This window comes from Bufo gargarizans, chromosome 1, assembly GCF_014858855.1.
Source record: "Bufo gargarizans isolate SCDJY-AF-19 chromosome 1, ASM1485885v1, whole genome shotgun sequence".
NCBI classification, from domain to species: domain Eukaryota; kingdom Metazoa; phylum Chordata; class Amphibia; order Anura; family Bufonidae; genus Bufo; species Bufo gargarizans.
This window is the reverse complement of record NC_058080.1, coordinates 688,317,735-688,333,684: the sequence shown is the minus strand read 5'-3', so window position 1 is coordinate 688,333,684 and position 15,950 is coordinate 688,317,735. Positions and strand designations below refer to the sequence as shown.

Here is a 15,950-nt window from a genome sequence, read left to right as displayed (position 1 = left end):
CACAATATGCTAATTCTTTTAGAAGGACCTGTATGTCCTTTCAGCGAAAAGATAGAATATGTCCGCAAAATGTGGACCATGGACCCATTAAAGCAAATGGGTCCACCAAAAAAATAAAATAAAATGCAGATGGCAGAACGCAAAACGGATATGGTCGTGTGCATGAGCCTAATTGTGACTTCTGAACTACTAATCCAGTAACACTTCTGCCATCTAGTGATTCAGGCCTAACATTAAAATAATAGTGAGCCTCTGGACTACTAATCCAGCAACACAGCTGAGGATAAATATTCAGACCTTTTCCAGTATATGGGATTTGGAGCAATGAATTTATTGTGATGTTCAGTACAGATGGAATTTAAAAATAAAATTATACCCCAAATAAAGTTATGGAAAAGTCAACTTCTGCGCTTTTCATACCTCTAGAGTCTGCGTGTCCTCTCTGCAAACATGGTCTCTTCTAATGCCGGTGCCCGCCTCAGTCAGTGCATCTGCATTTATGAGATGGCATCATGGAGGAGTACGGTATATGCTCCCCTGTAGCTGCCATCCTATCAGACGCCTCAAAATGGTCTTTAAAAATTTGAAAATGCATCTAATTGGTCACCATGAACCAGCAGCATGTAGTCATCTAATAAGAGAATCTGGCCCAAAGACAGATCCCCTGACATCATAGAGGGGACATTATGGAAAGCCACTCGGCATCATTGACCCTGCCCAGCTATGCATTAAACAGCTGACCATTGATGTGTTTTGCCGTGTCCATAGGAGGTATTACACAATTTACACCTCTGATGAATGCCACTGCAATGCCAGTACACCACAAAAACTAAATGGGCATCAATTTAAATGGTAATCTACAGATACCTTTGATATATGTGCTGGAACTTTACAAATATGGCACAATGTTTTCTGGTTGGGGGCCACATTGTCAGACTGAACCAACCCCAAGAGCTGAAAATAAAACTTAAAGGGGTCTTAACAACTTAAATATAGTACATACCATAGATGTCTGGTTACACTTTCAGGACTCCCATCTAATGGGAGAATACATGGAAAAAACATGTGAGCAGCCCCAAGATATAGACATACATGTCTATTACCAGATGTTTTGGGGGCCACCAGGTTGTGCACCCCGGTCTGCAGCACATCCAACCTGCTGCCACTGTATTATATCCATTTTTATGTAGTAAGCAAAAAAGTACTACTGGCTTCACTGAAGTTGTGAGGAGTATAGTAACATAGTATATAAGGCCGAAAAAAAACAATTTGTCCATCCGGTTCAGCCTGTTATCCCGCAAGGATAAAATGTTTTCTGCTTAAAACCCGCCACACATCAAAGAAATGTAAAGCCTACGCCAAGAGGTAATAACCCAGCTCAGCAGGCTGAGCGCAGTCTTTGGGGAAGGGTTATTTAATATGATTTGGCAGAATAGAATAGTAGGACACAAGCCCTGGACAGAGATGTATGCGAGCTGAGGCCCCTGATCTGCGAGATGTGTATCTTTTACTTAATTGATGAGCTTAATACAAGCCGTTATCAAAGTTTTATGCTAACAGAGCAGCTCGCCGTCTGCCAAGAAGCTGTAGCTGGACCAAAAATATTCAGCAAGATCTTGGAACAATTTAGAAGGGCCATTATCGATTATTGTACAGATTACATAACAGGCAGGCCTATTTCTACAGACGCCGGGTTCACTGGCCAGTCAGTCCTAGCGTAAAAGCCATTTCCAATAGTCGTATGGTAAAGAGTGTTGGTCGTAATTCACCCTGCAGTATCCGAAGACGCCACAAAAGTATTAAGAGGTGCCTGCGCATTAATAAATGTATGCATCTTAAGCTGTCCGTGCGCCAGAGAAGTAATCTATTACAGCAAAGAGCTAGAGTCGATTTCTGGCATAATGTGCATCCGTTTTCAGACGCACACGTGGCCTGCCTCCTCATGCCAACTCTTCGGTAAAGTGGCGAAGGTGTCAGAAAAGGCTAAAAAGGCGTACATTTTGTGGCAACTTTTCTACACTGGAAAGCTGGCATACAGCGTTAATAAATCTCCCCCTTAATGCCTGGCAGTGCTGATTAAAAATGAAACATGCATTTCTTACCCCAATCAATCCATTGCGCCATTTTACAGAAATCAGTGTTTCGAAGGCTAAGTAAATTAGTGCTTAAGGGCACTGAGGGTGGGTTATAGCCATTCGGTGCACCTTAGCTCTTCTGCGTATCTTTGGAAGCAAAGGTGCACAGATTGGCTTGGGCCCGCCCTCAGTGCACTTAGAGTGCTCATTTGCAAATGGATTAAAAGTACCTTTCTTCAGAATGAAGCAACGGATCGCCAAGTGAAAGGTATCATTGCATTCAGCTGAGCTGAATTTACTGGTGACAGATTCCCTTTAGGGCTTGTTCACACGACCGTATGGCTTTCAGTGTTTTGCAGGCCATTTTTAACGGACCCGTTTTTCAGTTTTTTGTTTCAGTAGTGTTTCCGGTTCCATTCCGTTTTTCCGTATGGCATATACAGTATACAGTAATTACATAGAAAAAACTGGGCTGGGCATAATATTGTCAATAGATGGTTCCGCAAAAACTGAACGGATACAGAAGACATACGGAGTACATTCTGCATGCGTTTCATTTTTTGCGGACCCATTGACTTGAATGGAGCCACGGAACGTGATTTGCGATCAATAATAGGACATGTTCTATCTTTGAACGGAAAAACGGAATGCATACGGAGTACATTCAATTTTTTTTGCGGAACCATTGAAATGAATAGTTCCATATACGGACCGTATACGGAACGCAAAAACGTTCGTGTGAACAAGCCCTTAAAGTAGCACTCCCACAAAAATGATTATTCTCTGACCTGCTAGAAAGGTACGTGATGTAAACTGTAGTGAAGGTAATTTTCTTACCAGTGACTGTATTTGTGAGTTATAACCTCCATTCTGATTCTCAGCTGTGTCATGTGACCAACAATCAAACTTTCCAACTGACACAGGAAGTTACTTCTCTATTCATTCCTATGAGACTGACATTGGGGCTCTAATAGGAATACATAGAGAAACTGGCTTCCTGTTCGCACATTAGATGCTGTGTTATTTGGAGAGTGGAGCGTGCTGGTCACATGACACAGCTGAGGATCAGAAGGGAGGCTATAACTCACAAATACAGACACTGGTAAGAAGATTACCTTCACTACAGTTAACATCTGGTATTTTGCCAGTCAGAAAATAAAATTTTTTTGTGGGGGTGGTTATTTAAGCCTCACCTTGAAAACTATAGAAACCCAATCATGCCAAAGATCTGGGTGTTCCATAGTCATCATGTACGTATATTTTGTATGATGTTGCTAACTGGAGGCAGAAAGCATCCCATCTCCGTCACATGAGACATATGGCTGCTATACTTGCTACTTTGCTGGCTTCCCCGGGATAACCTGCTCTATAATAAAGCTGAACTCGATTGACTCGCGCCCTTCTTTATGTTACCATGTTCAAACCCCGCCATACTGACCCAATCACATTTCTGTCTTGTGGTATTAGATCAAATCCCACGGCAGACGGCAGATCTGACCCCGCAAAATCGCTTTGCTATCATAGTCAAAACCAAGAATAAAAGGTTTTGAAGGAAACAGATGGCAGCATTTTGGGGACCACTATACCCAATTAAAGGATTATTTATAGAACTTTCACGTCTGCATTTACATTGCTGGAGAACGCTGGGTGGTGAGAGGAGTGAAGACAGAGCTTTGTATGGTGCCAGGACGCAAAATCTACATACAGCTAACACAAACCAACACAAAGTAAAACACATGTACAGGAAAATTGCTCCCAGATCCCGTTATATACGACACCTGGAGCACCAGTCATTGTTACCAGGAAGCTCGCTGTATATCTGCTTATCTAATAGAGATTATTAAATGTGTCACCCCCTCAAACATATTCTACATTTTTCAAAGCAGCCCCTAAATCCTAATACTATAAACTTACTCAGTTATTCAATAAAATCTATTGGTATAGTGCCACCTGCTGTTTGTTCTTTTCTCAGTTCTTTGTCCACCTCGGTGGACGGACAATGCTCAGTTCCATCCTTCAACCGCCACCAGACCTCCCTGTGAAAGTTACAGGGAGAGAGCTGCAGCGGAAAGGACAAGTCCCTGAGCTGTGATAGGATGAAGCTGCAGCGGAAAGGACAAGCCCCTGAGCTGTAAAAGGGAGAAAGCTACAGCAGAAAGGACACACCCCCTGAGCTTCCAACTTAAAATTAATCTAGCTGAGCATTTGCAGCAATTGATGTGGAGAACTCTGGACCCATGTGAGGTACAGGGCTGGTTCTATCTTTGTTAGAGAGATTGTCATGTATTATATGGTGTCTGATATATTTTTTTTTACATTAATCAAGGGATAACCCCTTCAAAGTAAAACATGACTATTCTGTACATTGTGGGAGGCCATGGGGCACACTCACCTTGAAGTTTTCCGTAGGCCACGAGAGAGCCGCTGAAAGTGACACCGCCAATATACGTGCCGAGGTAAGCCACAATCTTCGTGAGATTGGCAGCTGGATCCGTTGCAAAGTGTGGGTACTCAATCATGTACTCGGCTACACAGGTGAGGACAGCAGCCAGACCGACTAAGCTGTGGAAGGCCGCCACCAGCTGGGGCAGGTCAGAGATCTGGATACGCTTGGCGATGGTCAGACCTGGTAGTGCGAGAACCAAGAAGACATTAGACATTATTGGAGCTGCAGACTGATTCAGGAGGGTCTGTGGAACTGCAATGAGTCGTTAGCAGGTGTGGCTAATAATACACAAATATAATATGACGTAGACCTATAAAGCTCTTGCGTATAACTGAAAGAACAGAGCAGCATGCATCCTTATTCTTGTTGTCGAGGCAATAGAAAGCTGATGCCAGTGTGAACACAGCCTAAGACGACACCCCTGAATCCAGATCAACAGTATAAATCCAGTGGTCAGCCTCAAATTTCTTCAGTAAATACACATCAGATTTTTTTTTCCCGACTTGTATTTTAATCCTTGTGAAAATACCCATAGAGGATATTCGACATGTACTGTAAGTAATAACATCAGGTGATGACCTTATGTGGTCAGCATTTAACACTTGCAGCGCTGTGGGGTCCTGGGTTACAAAACATCAGCATGAAGAACGTGTGTTCTCCCTGTGTTTGCACAGTTTCCTCTCAAGCTGCAAAAAGCAGACTGGCATGTTAATCCCCATCACACTGGCCCTGGTGGACGTGCAGATGGTGACACCCTTTGTACAGAGCCCCAGTATGCGTTAGTGCTATGTCAGGAATAGGAGTAAATAACACTTATGAAAATTGAGTCTCCAAGATGAAGATCTACATAGCCTGCTGCATGGACGGACATGTATACAGTGGTTAACCGATTGTTTATGGCGCATGCACACGACCATATAATCGGGTCCGTGTCTTAGCCACATTTTTTGCAGATTACTTGCGGACCCATTCAATTCTATGGCGCTGCAAAAAATGCAGAAGACAGCACACGGGTGTCATCCGTGTGCTGTCCGCATTTGTGTGGATGTTCCGCAAATTATAGAGCGTGACCTATTATTGCGGACAAAAATAGGCATTTCTACAGTAGGGCCCGAGGAAAGTGTGGGCAGACCGCAAAACAGCAATGGCCGTGTGCATGAATCCTTGATGGTAGTAACTGGCCAGATTTAGATTTAGGGGTGTTACAGTTTTTACTGCAGTCTTTCCAAAATTAAGCCAACATGGCAGAATTGTGCCTCCATTCTTTGTAGAAATGGTGGCAAAAACAACATCATGACCGCCACATGAGAAAAAGCCCTTACTCGCCAAGCCAGTGTCCCCCCAACCAGTGGCTCTACAGGGGTTATAAAACTACAACCCCCAGCATGCAGCTCTCAGGGTGCGCTAGGAGTTGTAGTTTTCCGCTGCAGGAAGGCCACACAGTAGGTAAGACAGATCTCTGCATGCTCATTATAGACTCAGCCTATGGTTAACCCCTGCATAACATACTGGGGCGGCAGCATCGGACTGGAGGTTGATGGTGCTCCACTAAATGGCAGTGTATTAGGGTTTGCATGGAGGCGAAGGTCTTTTCACAACCTCTGCAGATAATATGACTTGACGGCGAGGGCTCGATACTCGTGCGGGAAGCGCACAGCTGCAGGACCTGACAACGTTCTCAGCGTTCTGGATTATTTGCCGATTGAAGATAAAAGGCCTGTTCAGGGATCATGCCATCAAAAGGCACGACATTCCAGCTTTCTACCCAAGAACAAGTCAGCAACATGCCTTGGAGGAAGGGAGGCGTGCGGCAATCGTTTGGAAAAGTTTGTTCCTTCTAAAATAACTCTCCATTACTTCAAAGGAGCAACCGAGACAAGACAGACAATAAAATAATATGTATAATGGAGGAGGGGCAGCACGAACCCCTACAGGACTGCAGGCCCATTATGTAAACCTGTCAGGGTGAATTAATACAGCATTTGTACCGAAAATAACTTTACATCTTGCAGGTCGATCGTGTAAAATGTGCCTCACCTCTACGCAGAGCGGCGGTCATTACACAGGATTTACTAACCAATATCACAATACCGCCTGCCTATTGAGGAGCCCAACCCAAATTGTAAAAACAGCCATATATTAGTCCTCAGACATCAAGGCAGCAGCTGAAGTTTAGCAATTATGTTTGCTTTTTAGAGACATGTCTTTTTATTTTATTTTTCATGTTCTGGTGTGGCAGCCATTTTGTAAATATGTCAACTGGAAGTGCAGCCATTTTTAATTGGTTTCTTAAACACAGCATGCTAACAAAATGATAGCCAGTTTCTGAAAAGTTGGCCCAAACGAGGCCATCAAAATGGCTCTTCTTATTTACAATTTTCCAAAAGTGGCCACCACTACAAAAACTCTGATTTCTCCAAGTAATACAAAAAGACAGCTTTTGCTGTTACTTACCTTTTGGTAATGGCCTTCATCTATAAACCATAGTTAACCAGCTTTAAGCTTTTAAACACTTAGGCGGCATTCACATGACCGTCTGACAGTCATGTCTCTTTTGTGGATCCACAAAACACAGGCACCGGCCATATGCACCCTGCATCACGCTGCGGACTCACCGACTTCAGGGATTCCCATGTGCTTCTATGTCCTTACTGTTGCACCGAAAAAGATAGAACATATCCTCCTAGGCCACATCTTGTGGATTGTGGAGCCACTGAAGTCAATGTGAGGTGCACATGGCCAGTGTCTGTGCTCTGCGGATCTGTGGTCGGCAAAATGGGCATGGCCGTCACCTGGTCGCGTGCATGCGGCCTAAGGCTGAGGCTACACCGACTTGCAGCAGTGCAACATAAGACAGTAATGTTGAGCTACTACATCTCAACCATTCATAGCGACGAAGCTGCAATGCAACCCACAAGTTCCCAACTGTGGGTAGCAAACCAACTCTGTTCAACTTGTACCTTGCAGGGCAGCATTTGCAATCTTAGGACCCATGAACACGACCGTATGTATTTTATACGGATGATGTCCGTGTGCATTCCATATTTTGGGGAACGGAACAGCTTGCCCCTAATAGAACAGTACTTTCCTTGTCCGTAATGTGGACAATAATAGAACATGTTTTTTGTTTTTGTTTTGCGGAAAGGACATATAGGGAAACGGAATGCACACGAGTAACTTATGTTTTTTTTTTTTTGTTTTTTTTTTGCTGACCCATTGAAATGAATGAATACAGTCCGCAAAAAAAAAAAACGTTTGTGTGCTTGAGCCCTTAACGTCACACAGCCCATCAGTCGCCATGTAGCCCTGGCCTAATGCCACTTCTGGAATACACCGGAGGCCAGTGCTAGAGGATATGGAAAGCAAATAACAAATCTCAGCATTGTTTGAATAGCTCTGGTCATGAGTCTACAACTACCAATCAAACTGTAAAAACAGCACAAAGTTGGAAAGATAAAAAATAAAATGATAAAATAGTAAAGTACTTACCAATAGTGCCACCAAGGGCCATAGCTCCTGACATCTGGGCTAACAATTCTGGGTTTGGCTTCAGGGCCCCTAAAGTTGCTGCAATTCCTCCAGCAACTCCTATCATACCCAGTGTGTTACCCAGACGGGCAGTGCCTTGAGTGGAGAGGCCAGCCAGGGCACCGACGCAGCACAAGCCAGAGCCCAGGTACATCATCTGAAACACAGCGACAGCAGAGGCATTAGAATTCACTTTGAACGTCCCACCCTCATGCAATGTAAAGTAAACTGTTGCAGATTGGGCGCCGCAAGTCTGCCACTTCTGAATACGACCTTGTGGATGATGTTCTTATTGGGGTCATGTGGCCAAAGTCACCAGAATAAAAGTTACTATTTTTACTCATTCCTTTAAAAAAAAAAAAAGTCTAGAATTTGCTGAAGCAGCTATTAAAAATCAGCCTGTTACATAAACACACTAATAATATTACGAGGGATGAATCCCGCCATCTGTCTATGAGCCATCTTAGCGGTTTGTACTTGTACACAATACTAAGGTCATGGATTACACTTTTATTATCACATTATTAAATATATGAACCACCTCGTATATGAAAGAAAGCTCCTGGCTCCTTCCCTTGGCACTGCGTGTAACAAATCCCCTGGAGACTGCAAGTAAGACTGGAGGCAATAAAGACTCGAGATCTGGCTTCACGTGTTTACAGGACAGCACAGGGCCCTGCTGACTTCAGAGGCATCTACTAAGAATTTGGGTTGGTTTTTCTAAGGGGGAACAGTTATATCTACAGAGCTCGGCCATGGTCAGAGTTGAAGGAGGGGGATCTGGCCATTAACGACTCCACGTTGCTTTTGAAAAAGATTTCGGACATGTTCAACCTGTGACTGTGTCTACGATGCTCACAAGTATTCCCGTTTGTGTTGGAGAAGTAGAGGGGTGTACACATATACACTCATTCTGTATACCTGTGTATAGATAGTAACTCATGAGGTCAAATAAGCTCTTGTACTACTATTTTGTAAGGTGGCGTCACCGAGTCTAGTACTTTTTGGTAAAGAGAAAAAAAAAAAAAGCTATAGCTAAACAGGTTGTCCCAGGATGACAGCATAGGTGATAAGTGTCTGACTGATGGCACCAAAATCAATTACAGGAACCGGGGTCCCATGTCCCCAGTTTGACTGGAGCTGTAGTCAAGCATGCACACTGCCACTCCATTCAGTGTTGTATAGCAAGGTGTTTGAGTGGTTCTTTCCCCTTTAATTCCCTGTAATGTAGTTGTACAAGCGTACGGCACACTGAAGACCTTTAGGAGGGGCCAGGAGGGTAGAAAACATCTAGCTATGTAACAAAGAGGTTATCTCCACTGAAGACATCAGCATAATGTGTCTTGCTACCATGACCTTTGTATCAAATGTGTGTTGGCCAGGTGTCACGTTGGGAACTGACCAATGGGAGCTCGCTCATTTGTTCGCGATTTTGGTGACTGTTTCTTTTTTTATGCTGTATGTTCTCCTTTGTAGATATATTTTATCATAGTTTAGTAAGTCTATTTAAGTAAGTCTATTATTTCTCAAATCTCAAAGTTATACAAGTGTCTATGGGACTAATGGAAACACCCAAGCGCTGCACTCGCCATCTACAGCAGTCCCATAGACCTTGAATTGAGCACCAGGACACATGTTTGACTACCGCTCCATTCAAACGGGGGACATGCTGCTCATACCCAGGGGTTACAACCACCCTGAAATCTAGTAGCAGTGGTCATGCATGCACACTTGGGGGAAAAAGCACTGGCCTCTCTAGTGGCCTGGACTGTGGGAGCTCACATGGGAATGCATAGCGGCTCCTGTTCACATGGTATCTGTGCTGTAGCGGTCGCCGTAACCCCTGGAAACTAGCAGTGTATAATGCGATGATAAAAGGAATAAAGTCAGCAAAGGAAGGAATATGAACAATCACAATACATTAATAAGTGCCGTGTATTAACTTTGTGTACATAATAAATGCTGTTTACTGAAATGAGACAACCCCTTTAAGTAGGAGTACACTGAACCCAATCTCACATTGCCTCAATAATGGCCCCAGTAACATGGAAACCCTTCATCATTTAAGTTTATGGCATCTCACCAGGACACACCATAACAATATAATCAGTGAAGCTCCGACCTCTGGGACCCCAGTATCTGGAGAACTAAGCAATGGTCCCTTCTGCATTTGTTAATGCTCCCAGGACACTCCATGTGCAGGGTGAGATGAACAGGGCTGAGTTGTAGACCCTGGCACAGCGGGTGGTCAGGAGGGTTGTTGTACTGGGACACTAGTGAAGGGTCTTCAATACATGGATTGCTGAGGATCCAGCCTGTTGGACCACCATTGATCAGTAGGTGATGGCATATGCCATCATTTACCATAGCAGGTAAACCCATTATGTACAAGTTACATACTGAACAACAGTTAAAGGTTAATTGCTGCCAATTACTTATTCTGTATCCAGATCCTTACTAGTTGCAGTCATTAGATAACTTGCCACAAGGATTCAGATTAAGGAGATGTGGCAGGGTGCTCAGGACAGGGCACATGAATGCTGCGCAATACTATAATAAACTGTGTGGAAGACTTACTCGTGCTGTAATATCCCCCCAAAATACGGGAGCTTTCCTTCCACTCCCCCCACTTCTTTGGGGAACGAGAGCTCATAGGAGAGTAGATCAAGGCTCAGAAGGGTTACATATAGCTAAGTGCCTTTAATTGCCATTTAAACCCCCCCAAAAAGCATGAAGCTGAGGACTGCTTTGTGTTTCCCAGAGGCATCGCCATTCTGACCTACAGGCTGTGTCTCATATCAAGGCTAGCCCCTATTCAAGTAAATGAGACTGAGGTGTAATACCAGTCACAGCCCACGGACAGAAGTGGCGCTGTTCACCTAAAAAAGTCCAAATGTAATTACAATTCATAAATGAATACACAGGAAATCGCCTCCTCACCTGCTCAATAGTATATCCACTGTTAAGTGCAGCAGCATATCCCCCAACAAATGTACCCGCGGGGAGCAAGTACAGGTAATTGTATTCCGGAGGATCGGTAGGACGCTTGAACATGTCCAGCATTCTCTGTGTCACCAAGAAACCACCTGCCAAGAAGATGATAAAGAATCAGAAGAGGACATCACTGGATAATGACGAGACGATGAGCAATCAAGCAACTACACTGTCGACCACGTGCCAGTTTACCGACAAGCTAGTCAGCTTTTTATGCAGCCTTGTATATCTAACGTTTTTTTTAAACACCTTCTCAAACCTACTTTGGCTGATTCTAGATCTTTGGGTTGATCGATTACGCTGCACTAGTTATGCAGTGTATAAACACGGTCAGCAGGTGGCAGCCTCACCTGCCGTTTCAGCTCTGATAGAGATGTTTGGACAGGTTTCACCCCACAGGGAAAAGAGTTCTGCTTGTCACTATATTGGGGAGGGAGGAAGCATTGTGATTGGTACTAGATTTGGGAAGGAACAGACGCTTTATTTACACTCGCAAGCTATCGACGGTACATAACAGAAAGTAACCAAGACGTCTTCTGCACTGCCACCTAGTGGAGGAAGCCACACTATTAGTCAATGTCAGACCCTTTAATGGGCCTGGCCACATGACAATTGATTTAGTGGAAAATTCTACAACAAAATCCACAGCGTGTGAATGCCCCCTAAGACTCCCAACACCCGTTCTGATGGCAACTATGAACACCTTTGCTCATTAGAATCACGTCTTCGGCTTTTTCCTGAAGGCCTATATTATCTAAAGCTTGGTATTGCTAGTAGGAATAATCCCGCCAAGCTTTAGCATATTACACACTGCTGCTTTAGATTTTCGGAGTAGAGCTTGGCTCTATTTGTGACAGCCATTTAAAGAATTACTTACACAAAGACAGTGAGTAAGGGAAAAGTAATATCCTGGCATGAGGACAATTTGGCTCAATTAGCTGCTTATATTTTTCCATATTGAATTGATTATTGAAGAATGCCGACGCTGATGCCAATAAAAATCACTTTCTCTGCAGACTGGGACCTCCTTACCCCCCAAAATCCATGTCCTCAGGGAAAGTTCCCACAAAGAAATGATCCAGATGACCATGACAGCGCAAAATGATCCCCATGTATAATGTATTACTTTCCCCAAAAGTACAATCACTCATGTAGACAAAACTAGAACATGAAGGCAATCGTCAAAAGGATTTGCTGATAGTGGCCCAAAATTCCAAAAACCGAATACTTGCTGCAAAAAACTCATTCAGGTGAGCGGAACGGATTTTCAGTCACAGAAAGTTCAGCAACAAATCTGCTGTGTATGAATGCGCCCCAATATAGTGACTACCGGTGATCAGATGTGTGGGGTAACAAAGAGAGCCGTGGTTTACCATCATCATACTGATTGGGAACACTTTACGGGTAAAAGGATACGAGGATTGGAGTTCTCCAGTTCAGCCGCCCTCACCCTGCACGTAATCGTGTGGGCACACCTGCTGTGCCTGAATAATCATAGAACTATGAGGTAACGGCCACACGGTCAGGTTTCTGGAGGCAGTTTTGGAAGCCAAAATCAGGAGTGGGTCATAAAAGGAGAGAAAGTATAAAGGACAGATATGATATGAGCTTCTAAAACCACATCAGGAAACCTGACCATATGGCTGTACCCAAAGGGTGCAATTACCCAGGCGTGTTGGCATGGGCAGGAAGTTAACTGCTAATTGGCATGCGCTTATGGACTTGGTGCAGTCCAGTATTTAGCAGTAAATTGCAAGTGCCATCATTGCTCATGTAATACAGAGTTAGGGCTCCGTTGTTGTTTTGCGGTCCGTTTATCACTGGGTCTTTTGTTCCGTATCAGAGGTTTTTTTTCTCTGATTTAAGTCCTCTTCCATTCCGTAATTGCACAAAACATATTCGTATGGTTTCCGTATTTGTTCAGTTTTTTTGCGGATTGGAACACATGAGCAATATGAGCTTGGCATAGCATTTCTAACGTATGGATCCGCAAAATACGGATGAAACACTGATGTGTTCCGTGTGCGTTCCGTATTTTTTGCGGACCCGCTGACTTCAATAGGGCCTCGGACCGTGAATTGCGAACAAATACTTTGTTGCGGAACGGCCCTGCGGACAAACGGAATGCACACGGAGTAACTTCTGTATTTTCCACGGCCCCATTGAAGTGAATGGAACGGAAGCGGAAAGAAAATACGTTTGTGTGCATGAGCCTTTACGCTGGGTTCAGACCTGAGCGTTGTGAAACGAGCGCTCTGTATGCGCGATTGTACGGGCGTTTACAATCGCGCATACAGAGATAGGGGTGCACACATTGTCGCGCGTTCCCGAATTTCTATGTGCAGGAACGCGCGACAAACGCCCAAAAAAAAGCTCAAGCACTTGATTGAGCGTCGGGCGTTTTACAGCGCGATCGTACGCGCTGTAAAACGCCCAGGTGAGAACCATTCCCATAGGGAATCATTGGTTCTTGCCTGTTGTGCGTTTTACAGCGCGTAGGAACGCGCTGTAAAACGCTCAGGTGTGAACCCAGCCTTACAGAGAGAAGCATTGCAGGTCAGATTTCAGAGTCTAAGAAACATTCTACCATGCCAGAATATTTTTTGCACTGTGAGGGGGAAAAAGATATTCAGGCAGCTATACAGTAAAACATTTGTACCAGCTCCCAGTCCATAGGACACGTCTTTTCCTAAGCATAAGTAGTTTATGTCCATCCCTCTCATTACCTGCAATGTTGATGGAAGACACGAATGCAGCAAGTACAGCAAGGATGTCAGAGGAGCTGGAGGGAAGATAAGAACCCCCCATCAAAGCGAGCCCACCGACAGCAGTCAGACCTGCAAACAACAAGACAATGTCAGTAATAGTCCTATACAGCTCTATACATCCCCTGAGAAAGGGGCAAGGTGCACAAAAAAATAAGAATGTGTCCAAGAAATCATGTTCCTTTCCGACATGTTCATATTAGATGCGCTGGCACCTACAATACTTTTTTTTTTTTATCCGATAAATTTTTATTATTATTTTGTAAAAATATACAATACTTATTAAGACTACATTAATACTGCATGTAAGAGATAAAAGTGTTCTTAGATAATCATGAAAAAAAGTGGCATTTAACAAAAACAAACTAAAAAGTCAATTTTAATTTTGAGTTTTGACCTGCCACTACTAAGTTTTCATAGTGTCCACTAGGTGTCAGCACATAATGAAAGTCCGTAGATGGAGGTCAGTAAAGCCTGACTACTCATGGCAGAGTCTGAAGACAACCATCACCTGGGAATATGCAGTACACATAGCAAACCGCAGAGCAAGCAGAGGATTTACAGCGCTGCAGCAGTGGATAGTGCACTACATTTACTGCTTGTTAATTCGTACAGGAACTGTGTGATGCTACAATTACCCTGTGGAGGCGCTGCAAGAACACTGAACACTGGTTTCAGCATGCCTCCATAGATTATAGCTGATATACTGCAACTGGAAGCCCATGATCAGCTTATCTGGAGGCATTCTTCAAACCTCTCTTCAAAATATAGGCCGATTGTCCCAGGTTCCGCTCGTAGCACCCGCTGCAGGCAGTCTCTGACAATTCCACTGCGGCGGCGGCTATTATATTACATGGAATACAAGGATGCCTCGTGTCCGCCAGAATAAAAACTGCTCGTACAGAGCGTCTGTTCTGGGTAATAGAAGGGGTGGGGTTGCCCCCTGCAGGATGTTCAGAGATGCTCAGGGGATGTCTTGAGCACAGTTTTCCCATTCCCATGTGGCGTTCACAGGGGTCATCTATGATTACAATATACCTTAATAGTGGCTATAGACAGGGGTCGACCTGAGACCACACCAATTTATATACACTATGCTATGGGTAGGCAACCTCCGGCACGCCCAAGTGTTGTGACACCAACTCCCAGCATGCACACTTGCTCTGCTCTTCTCATAACTCCCATAGAAATGAATGGAGCATGCTGGGAATTGTAGTTTCACAACAGCTGGAGTGCCGACGGTTGCCGACTCCTGCACTATAATTTTAAAGGGGCAATCTTCTTTGTTTTAAGGGTCCCACAACAAGGAGCTACATTAGATGTCCCACTACCAAACCCCCGGCAATTGACTGTTATCTGTGGAGGAACACGGCAGAAAGTATTCAGCTCCCCTACAGCGCCACCACAGGGGACATGAAACATTACACACTGTTCATTCAAATCTATTAAAGGGTCTTCCAGGATTAGCATACCGATAGGCCATTAATATAACATTAGGCACCCTCATAGAGCAGCTGTCTGAAGGGGCCCCGCAGAGTTGGTGCAAGCACTGCGGCCTCTTCAAGGTCTACCTCAAGCCATCAACCTGTACGCCTCCTATTTAGTAGTGGTGGTGCAGAATAATGCAGCTTTGTCCCATAAAAAAATATTCTGCTGTCAAACCAGTTCCTGAATCTGAATACTTTTGTAATTCCATGCAGTTAAAACATTTGCTATAGCCACTGAGCTATTCAATAAAAATGGATCTGCATAGCGCCCCCTGCTGTTTGTTCTTTTTCTTATTTCTTTGTCCTTCTCACTGAGATGACCCATATTCTCATTGTAATCCTTCAACTGCCTCCTGAGCTGTGATAAGGAGAGAGCTGCAGCAGAAAGGACACGCCCCCCGCCCCCCCCGAGCTGCCTGCTTGATATAAATCTAGCAGAGCAATGAATGGGGAGATCTCTGGATCCGTGTGAGGTACAGGGCTGGTTCTAGCTTTGTTAGAAAGAGGTTGTCATGTATTATATGATGTCTGAAGCTCCATGAACCCTTCAAACAGCTGATCAGCATGGGTGCAGCGTCCTTCTGATATTGATGGCCTAGCAATATGCTGACACCAAAAAATACCATTGGTATAGATGCCATTTTTTCTTTTCTAA

General features: G+C 44.1%; 1 protein-coding gene across 2 annotated transcripts in view; it reads right to left on the bottom strand.

Moving 5' to 3' along the window:
• The window catches only part of NNT (nicotinamide nucleotide transhydrogenase), a 102,709-nt gene that overhangs the window by 37,567 nt on the left and 49,192 nt on the right, over nt 1-15,950 (bottom strand). For both annotated transcript variants that reach the window (XM_044276216.1, XM_044276217.1), the window contains exons 12-15: nt 13,770-13,880; nt 10,990-11,135; nt 8,011-8,206; nt 4,468-4,701 (exon numbers count right to left, since the gene is read on the bottom strand). In XM_044276216.1, coding sequence (XP_044132151.1) covers nt 4,468-4,701; nt 8,011-8,206; nt 10,990-11,135; nt 13,770-13,880 — 687 coding nt within the window. The remainder of the gene's footprint in view (nt 1-4,467; nt 4,702-8,010; nt 8,207-10,989; nt 11,136-13,769; nt 13,881-15,950) is intronic.